Source organism: Alligator sinensis, unplaced genomic scaffold (genome assembly GCF_000455745.1).
Source record: "Alligator sinensis unplaced genomic scaffold, ASM45574v1 scaffold633_1, whole genome shotgun sequence".
Taxonomy (NCBI): Eukaryota; Metazoa; Chordata; order Crocodylia; family Alligatoridae; genus Alligator; species Alligator sinensis.
In genome coordinates this window covers 501,414-510,326 of record NW_005842280.1, presented here as the reverse complement: position 1 = coordinate 510,326, position 8,913 = coordinate 501,414, and the positions used below count along the sequence as shown (strand labels likewise).

General features: G+C 38.7%; 1 protein-coding gene across 5 annotated transcripts in view; it reads right to left on the bottom strand.

Annotated features, from left to right (window-relative positions):
• Positions 1 to 319: 319 nt before the first annotated feature.
• The window catches only part of SYT14 (synaptotagmin 14), a 166,096-nt gene continuing 157,502 nt past the window's right edge, over positions 320 to 8,913 (bottom strand). For 4 of the 5 annotated variants that reach the window (XM_025209305.1, XM_014521968.2, XM_014521969.2 and 1 more), the window contains 2 exons: positions 8,233 to 8,422; positions 322 to 3,309 (listed from right to left, as the gene is read on the bottom strand). In XM_025209305.1, coding sequence (XP_025065090.1) covers positions 2,996 to 3,309; positions 8,233 to 8,422 — 504 coding nt within the window. In that variant the 3' untranslated portion in view covers positions 322 to 2,995. Of the gene's footprint in view, positions 3,310 to 8,232; positions 8,423 to 8,913 lie in introns of all 5 variants that reach the window. The other variant, XM_006027975.2, reaches the window with a different exon arrangement.

Below are 8,913 nucleotides of genomic sequence, written 5' to 3'. Positions count from 1 at the left end.
GTAACAGAGGTTAGTGTATTTTGGTTACTTTTTATACATTATTCAACAAATTAACTGAACTTAGTTTTATTTTTTAGAGGTGACCTGAGATCTCTCTGAGTCTCCGATGTAATGCCTTTGTTCAGGACTGATGACAAATTTCAAAATAGTATTTCACTACTTTATAGTGAAACAATTCTTAATAGCCTCCTAAGACCAAAAGTTGTCTGTCTCAAAATATCCAGAAACGAGGACAATTTTTATTAGAACAGCTCCATTCGGCAACTGATTTTTATCTGAACTTTGTTATCACTTAAGATAGGTTTCACCGCGGTAACTCAGCGAACAACATATGCCTGTATTGCAAATAAAACTAGAATGAAATGGGAAGTGTGTAGGTGGGTAAAGAGTAGTCTTTATGTATATAAAGTTAGTACAGATTGTCATTTAAAAATGTTTAAGTTCACACACTTAGCAACAAGCAGAGCCAGAAGGAACATTCAATTCTGTACGATTACTAACAGCATTTCTGGTTAATCAATGATACTGGATTGTTTGTTACCCGTGTCATACACAAAACAGCAACACGCAATAAAGGAAAATTGTGAGAACATTCTGAGAAGTCTTAACCAATAAAACTGAAGGCCCAGTTCTGCAAATACAACCATCAGATTGCATTAGCAACTTCAACTGGTATGGTATGAAAATGACAAAAAATGAAAACTGTAAGTGGAGATTCCTTAAGGGCTGATGAAATCACTGTGAAATTTTGAGAACTATATGAAAGAGCTTTAAAACCATATGCCCTCTGTATCCAATCACATAATACTTGACTGTGCATCTTACATTTCTTTCTCAACAAGTTTAGGAGAGTTCAAGCTAAAAATATTTATTTTCTTAACCTGAATATATTTCAATATATTGAATCACAAATTCTCACCAAAATTATCCAGGACTTCACCCTACCTCTCACTAGGCACATCTACAAGTCCAATTAATTTGCAGGGGTAAACTCTGGTACAGTTCGTGCCAGAGTCAGCTGTTCCTGGGTGCAGCGTCTTCACGTGCACCTGGGACCACAGCGGTTAGAGCCGGGGCGGAGCAGCCCTAGCCTGGCAGGGACTCAGGGAGTCAGCCCTGGACTCCAGCTACTGGTGTTGAGCAGCAGATAGGCTGGCCTGGGTACGAGGGTGCTAAAGTGCAGGGCTGGGCAGTAGACAGCCCCGGCACTTATGCACCCTCATGCCCCAGCCAGCCCCAGTCACTGTCTACACGAGCATTTTAGCAGAGATAATTACTCCGCCATAAAATAATACTGTCCCCGACAATACTATCTTATGGCAGAGTTAACATACTGTGCTCTAATACTGGCCCTTGTATAGACAGTGGCGCTTTACTACAGAGCTCATTAATCAGCTCCTCAGTAAAGCACACCACTATGTGCTACAATGGCCAGGGAGGTTTCATGGTAGTAGGACTTCATTACTTCTCAGAAATAAAGTAGGGTACATTTACTCACATACCATGTAGCAGCAATTAAAATTAAATGAACTTGTTATACTGGGAGGGAAGGGAAAAGGAGTAGAGCAATTACGTTTTGTGAATTCTGATTTTTTTTTAAAATGTGTGTCAGTGCTTACTCAATAATTAACAGCTTTCAGTAGTCTGAACTGGATCTGGCAGGTAGTGTGAATTAGTGAGACTTTACAGTACTAACAATAATTAGGCCAAATGCTACTCTCAGATATAAATATATCCTCCTCACTTCAATGGAAGTTAGGAGTATTTATCCAAAGGCAGATTCTGACCACACTGTATAGCTGCTTTGCCAAGACAGTGTTGAAAAGCCAATAGTGCTGGTCTTAAAAATGCAAGCTAAGCACAGTCTGTCTCTTGGGCAGCTCAGTTTTCCATTCAAGCCCTGACAACTAACAGGGAAATAACTCACTACTAGATTTTTATATCCCTTCTCCAGCAATAAGAGTGGAAACTCCAGGTTTGATCCGGCACATCTGTTCCCTGGAACCCAAACATGCTTATGACCAGTCACAGGAGACAGAAGTAACCTACTTTTGCCCAAAATCATAGAATCACTCTCATCTTCAAACACTATTACTGTTTCATTTGTGGTCATTTAACATAATCTTCACAGTATTGACAATCTTCACTATTTCTTGAAAAGATATTTTAGGTAAAGACATGCCCTATGTGTTTCCTATATTGGAATACAAGAATACAGGAAATGCTTTCAACAGAAAGTTACATAGTTTTACAGTACAACCTGTCTAAGAAGACGTGCAAGGGACCAGAACAGTGACCTGGTCTCTCTGCATTAGGCAGAATCACAAGCAAATGGGGAAAACCCAACTTATGCCATAACACAGATCTTGTTCCTGTCAAACTGTAGAAATATTTATTTTATTTCAAAGCTCACCCAATGCCACAGAGTCCTAGTGTTTTTCAAACTAACTTCATATCAGAAATGAAAAGTGAAATCAACTAAATGCCTTGAAGACAAAATCAATCTAAAATAAAATATTCATATATTCAATAATATTAAGCTTCCTTCCCAGTGGTGATTTTTGTTTCACAGCTTAATTTTTCTAGCATTAAACGTCAGTGTCCCTAAATCTGAACGTTAGCAGTTTTTAAGCTACATCAGAACACTAAAAACACGGTAGAAAGATTTTACAATGATTTGGAGATTTTTACATAAAATATTTCTGAATTGCTAAACAGAAAATCAAATCAAATCAACACAATACTGAAAGCATCAGGTGGATGGAGGGATTCCTGTCTCGTCTGTGGATAGTATGGTTTATCTGACACCAGTGAGGTATCTGATAATTAAGAGAGAAAGATGTATAAGATGCTTTGCTCCGTAGCATGTTGTGCATTCTTTAAGGTGGAATGTTTACTTCTTCACTTCTGCAAGAGATCCCTTAGTCATGACTAAAGGACGATCTTGTTGAAACACAGAACTCCCTGGAACCACAACTGCCCCTTGTGCTGTCCGTTAAGATTCTAGTAACGTGTGCCATCTACATACTTGCTGTCCTTTCGATTCCTTCATTTCAGTCCAATGATTTAATTCCTCTTCTCCTGAGCTGTTGAGACCTAAAGAAATCCAGCCTATCATTTCTTTTCGTTTCATGCTGCGTTTATTGTACACAGACAGAATGAGCGTCACATCTGAAAGCTGAAATAGTGCCACTTGAAAAATGAAGGTTTCTTTATACACAGGGTTTGGCTGGCCTCGTCGAATCGACGTTTTGCATTTGGACATCTCCTGACCCATGGAATTCAGCAGAGTTAACTTAACGTATGTATCTACAAAATAAATAATATTTCAGAATGTCAGATATCTTTGACCCAAGAATATCTGCTAACAACACATTATATAAGGATATGGTGTATACCATGTGGATTGAATATAGCTTAGTCTGGACACATGTTGTTATAATGTGAAGATGATGCTAAATAAACAAAAATACTTTCAGTATAACAACAACTTAGCAGGTATTTGTACTATATTAATGAGTGAAGATTAAGGTATACCTCATAATCCTTTCCCCTCCTCCCCTGCACCAGCATTCCCAATTTATTTGCACTAAGCAGACTTCTATAGCATTAACACTTAGCAAGCTCCAACCAGCCACAACACTGTAAAGCATACCACGGAGCTCTCAGATAATAAGAATAAACAAAATGGAATGAATACAACTAATGAAGAGGAAAAATGAATGTTGCTATGCAGCGATGACATTAAAACAGCTCAGGGTGAAATGCTTAAAAAAAAAAAGATCTCTGCATGGATGTGGTTTCTTACTTAGAGCCTTTTGGGTCTGTTCACATTTAAAGACCAAACTTTAGCCAAATGTGTCAAATGGAGCATATCACTCTTATAATTCTTAGTTTCATGCAAGAGTACTCTGAATGTACTTTGGGAGAGAAAATACATTTTAGCATAATTTCAAGCATCTCTTTAAGATGTAGCTTGTCTGGGGCTTTTAGGAAGCACTTTTAAAAATGATGTAATGTATAAAATATAAAATGTAAAATGCATTTTGTACACCATGCATTTGAGTGATAAAACCTCGTTCTTAAAACTGCATTTTTTCCTCATTTGTCTTAAAGCACCAACCAATGCTACTGGATACAGCATGTCCATTTTACAAAGTTATAACTGATTTTAAGAAATATAAAATTATCTAAAAAGTGTTTTTTTTTATTCCTGTCATTTAAATGAAAGGAAGATTATTCAAAGACTATATTCCATATAGAAAAGAACTCATTGCATGTTTCCACTTTGTAGATACTCTGAAATACCATCATCCATAATCAGAGATAAGTGCTACCTCTACTTTTAAAAGTACCACAGATAATAAATGTACATTTTTTGGAAACCAACACAGACAGCCGTGGACAGCTTTACTGCTGGCAAGTTTTCTTTTGCATGAAAAAGACAACATCCAATTAGTCTCTACAGGAACTCACCTCGAATTATATAAACCTGTCCACCTATCAAGTGTTTTAGACAACAGAACAGTCCGTCTGACAACAGGGGGTGGAAAGCAGTAAAAGAAATAATGACCAGATGTCAATAGTTGGGTGAGAGAGGATCAAAGGTTAAAGTTTAAGAGGAAACACTATTCACTGGAGTGGGAGAAGACAAAACCTTAGCAGTTCAGTTTAGAAAGAGGGTTGAACAAAAGGATTGCTGGGTAAAATTTCATGAAATGAGAAATTTGTACGGTCATTGTGTAATCTTTACCAAAAAAATTACACTGCTTAAATAATGGGCTATCTTAGTATTAACAGCTGTTGGGTTTAAAGCACATTGAACATAGAAAGAATCATGCAAGTGATACGGTTATAAAAGACTAGGTTGAAATCACTGACTTTTTAACCAAACCTTATGCTTTTTCATGCAAACTCCAGCATATTAAGGAAAACTACATGGTGTTATGCTCAATATATACAAACAATAAAATGAAAGACTACCAAACTGAAAAGTTAACCCTACAGATGCATACTATTCTTGGCCAGGCATTATGTTAATTAATGTTATGTTGTTTAAATCAATGCCTTACAGCTCGCTTAAAGTAGCTGTGAGCTTCAGTGAATCTCACCTACATGTCTCTAAAACTGAAAGTTGCTCAGACCTAAGATTCAATTGAGGTTTTCAATATTGAAATTTAAAAAACTCACCTATTCAACTGACCAATTAAAATCAATTCACACAATTATTTAATATATCACCTTTTGTGTACTCAATATTTTAAAGACGAAATTTTAGACATGCATAAAATCTCATCAAGTTCATTACAATCTTCCCCATCAGACTACAGTGAAGACTACCCCAAAGTACTGCAACAGACCACATTCTGAACTCAGCATTAATTGTTTGCACTAGTTGGCCTATAAGCTTGATGGAATACACTACAGCTCTTACACACAGTAGCAGAATAGGCTACACAAGCTAGTAGTAGAAACATGAGAACGTATCCAAATTTGGTCTGAATGAAATTCACAAAAATTAGGTTTACAATCCTTGAAATACGAAGAGCCATGTGTGACCCAAATGCTGCTTTTCATAATTGAATCTTATTGCGACTTATCAGACAAGCTTTGACTTTACGAGATCACAAGGGGTTTTTTGTATGGTCTTATCAAAACTAGAAATGAGCTCAAGCCTCAGTTTTATGGAAACAACAGAACGCTGATGTCATATAGATATACAGCTAAAGTTAGATATATAAATATACATATATCTCTGCATATATAGAGATAATATCTATATACACACACACCTGAAATACTAGGTTATCATCATTATATAAGTTAAAGTACTATAAAAAAGACATTTCCCAACCACTAGGGAAAAACAGAAGGTGGTATTACTATAGCGCTACCTGACTTGCGTTAAACAGCCCACTGAAAAATCCTATCTTCTACTTTAATGTATTTACTCAAATCCAAGATGATGCTTTTCCCCCTCAGTTAGCACAGGGGAAAAAAGGCCTCACCTTTGATTTAAGTACCAGTCCGGGGCAGACGGCAGCTCAGCTCCTGGCTTTGGCCCTGGGCTGCAGGCTGAAGCCAAAGCCGTTCCACTACCAACCCCTTGCTGGAATGGCTTATTTGGAGACAGAGGGGCCACACGGCCAGAGGGAGAATTTGGGGGTGCGTGAGAGGGCAACTTGCAGCCTGCCCCTCCACCCTTTTCCCCCAAAGCTTGTGCTTTCCCCCTCACCCTCTGGTCTCCTCCACCTCTTCCTCCTCCCTGCAGCATGCCCTGACCCCTCCAGCTGCCTCCTCCCCACCTTACCTTCTACTCCATTCTGAGTCCCTCCATCCCTGACCTGGCCTAGCTGGGAGCTTTCGCCATTTCTCTGTGGCTTGGCTAGCCCTGGGCCAGGAACTCACTGCTGCTATTTCTGCTATTTGAATGCTCTGAAGCTGAGCAGAGCTGCAGCAGAAGGTGAGGTAGGGTGGGCAGGGAGTGGGGAGGCAGGCAGCAGGGGTCAAGTATAGACATGGGGGGCAAAGGATGAGGCAGCAGGCTGCAGAGGGGACCAGTGGGTGGTGGAGGCAGGAAGTGAGGGGGCAGACACAAGCATGAAGGGCAAGGGTAGGGGAGTATATGGTGGGGCTCGGGCACGGGGGAGACAAGGGGCAGGAAAGGAGGTCAGGGGAGCAAAAAGCATGGGTTTGGCCCCTTACCCCCAGCCACTGCTTTCCCTGCCACAGCAATAGAGGGGACAAATTTAAGATGATCTTCCACTAATTAGATTCTATACATGGAAAAGTATAAGAAAAATAGAGTCTAATCATGGGGAAAGGTGTGGTGTCACAAATGTTTTACATTTGAAGTCATCTTGGATTTGAGTAAACGAGGTGTATGCTATTACATACCATGCTTTACAGTGAAATGTAGCTTATTCCATGCCTCTGGAAACTTCAGGGTCCCTCCTACTTATGTTCTTCTCCAGGTGAGCCTAGGGGCACCTCTCCCCTTTTCTTGATTTAGACATCCTCCTTCCTTAATTCAAGCTTTAGTTTTCCCTCTCCCATTCATCCTTCTCTTTTCTCTGAGATCCTCTGCCTCTTCAATTCTTTTTCCTCCTTTCCTGTCTTTGCATCAGGCTTCCCTACCTCTTACTCCCTAACTCCTAATAAACTCTACTATACGTTGATTCCAAACAGGTATCTCGAGAACAGCTATTTGGCAACAGGCTAACACTTCTCATCATCACCCTTCTCTAGACATGTTAACTAAATTCAGCTCCATCTCTGCAGAAAGAAAATGCCATGCAGAATGGTGAGCCAAGGTAATGAATGGGGTAAGTAGTGGGCCAGGGAAGGGAGAGGAGATTCTCAAGTCCTAGGCATACACTTTTAACTCAGACGTCAGAGGAGAGAACAACCCTCTGGGGCGAGAGGGTAAAGTGAGAAAACTGCTTTTACACATTGGGAACCTGTTAGCTAAGCCAGCAATGTAGCAAAAGGAAAATGAAGGACTCTTGGACAGAAAATCTGTCCAAAATCTGAGCTTCCAGATAAAGCTTTCAAATAAACTAGACTAAAAATATAAATTTATAAAGCTTGCAAATATTTTTAGGCATAAATTTCTCTCAAACTAAATGTGACTGAGTGGTTTTTATGGACTCAGATTGAATCCAAAAGTTTGCCCAAATGCACTTGGTGATTAATTTCCCAGTGTAAGAAGTGAAGTGTACAACATCCCATACCAAAAGTGAGACTTTGGTCTTATCCGATCCTCATCAGCATTTTAAAATTTAAATAATACTTTTTAATAACATTATTTACACATACATACACATATACAATTTAGTCTCCCAGTAACTGCAGTAACTTCACCAAGTTTACATTAATATTAGGTTGGCGCACACTTTTTCTTTAAACACTAGAACTTGTATTTTTGGCCCATGATGCAAGGCATTAATAATTTAGCAATTAATCATTATGGTAAAAATAATTTATTAGGCAGTCATCGTAAAAAATTAAAATAGTCTTGTCAACTTACAATTAATATTTTCAGTTTTAGATTTGCACTATTTCCCAGGTGACTAGAAATATAAAACATGAAACAGATTAGTTGATTATAGCTCTATTTCGTTTTGATTGGGTAAGACTAAATGATAGGATTGAAGTCCCCACCACTGAGAGTGTCACAAGTGTTGAAGTATTAGGATGAAAAAAAAAAAAAAAAAAAAGATTTTCACTCACTGGGTGGTCTGTTTGCTGCCAAGTTTTTGAAGTGGCTGCCTTTTATCACTTCTGCTGATAGTCTTCCAGTTGTGGCATTATAAAGCAGGCCAATGAGGATTTCTGGAGCTGAGCCATGTACCAGAGACTGACAAGAGGAGGTACTTTCACTACAGGACATTTCTGACATGCTCATTTGGGAGTCACAGCCCTGTAAGCAAAAAAAATGAAACATTTCTATGAATTTTACAGAATGAAATTACTGTGGGAATTATCAGTGTAGTGCATAGGACAATACACAGGTAACTCGCAGTAACAACAACAAGAGTTATACAGCAAATGCTCTTAAGCACCACATGAGAAATGTGGTCCCTTTAGCTCAGGTTTATATTAGAGGTAACAAAGAAAAACATTCTGGAGTTTAAGTAATTGTTAGTAGTGCTTCTATTGTTAACTAGTCATGGAGAATGATAGGCAGAGCATTTATGGTCTTTATTTAATTGGTAAGATAAACCAAAGCAGTTTGTTGACATCCTGGAGCCCACTAAATTTAGGGGTACTGGTGTTTTCACATAGATGGCAAAATGCCCTTGAGAATCTGAGAAATTATACATATATACATATTTCCCCCCTCCCCCCTTATAAAGGTTGTTTTCCCCATTGAAAACTGATAAGCATATAGTACAAGACATGAGCAAAGCA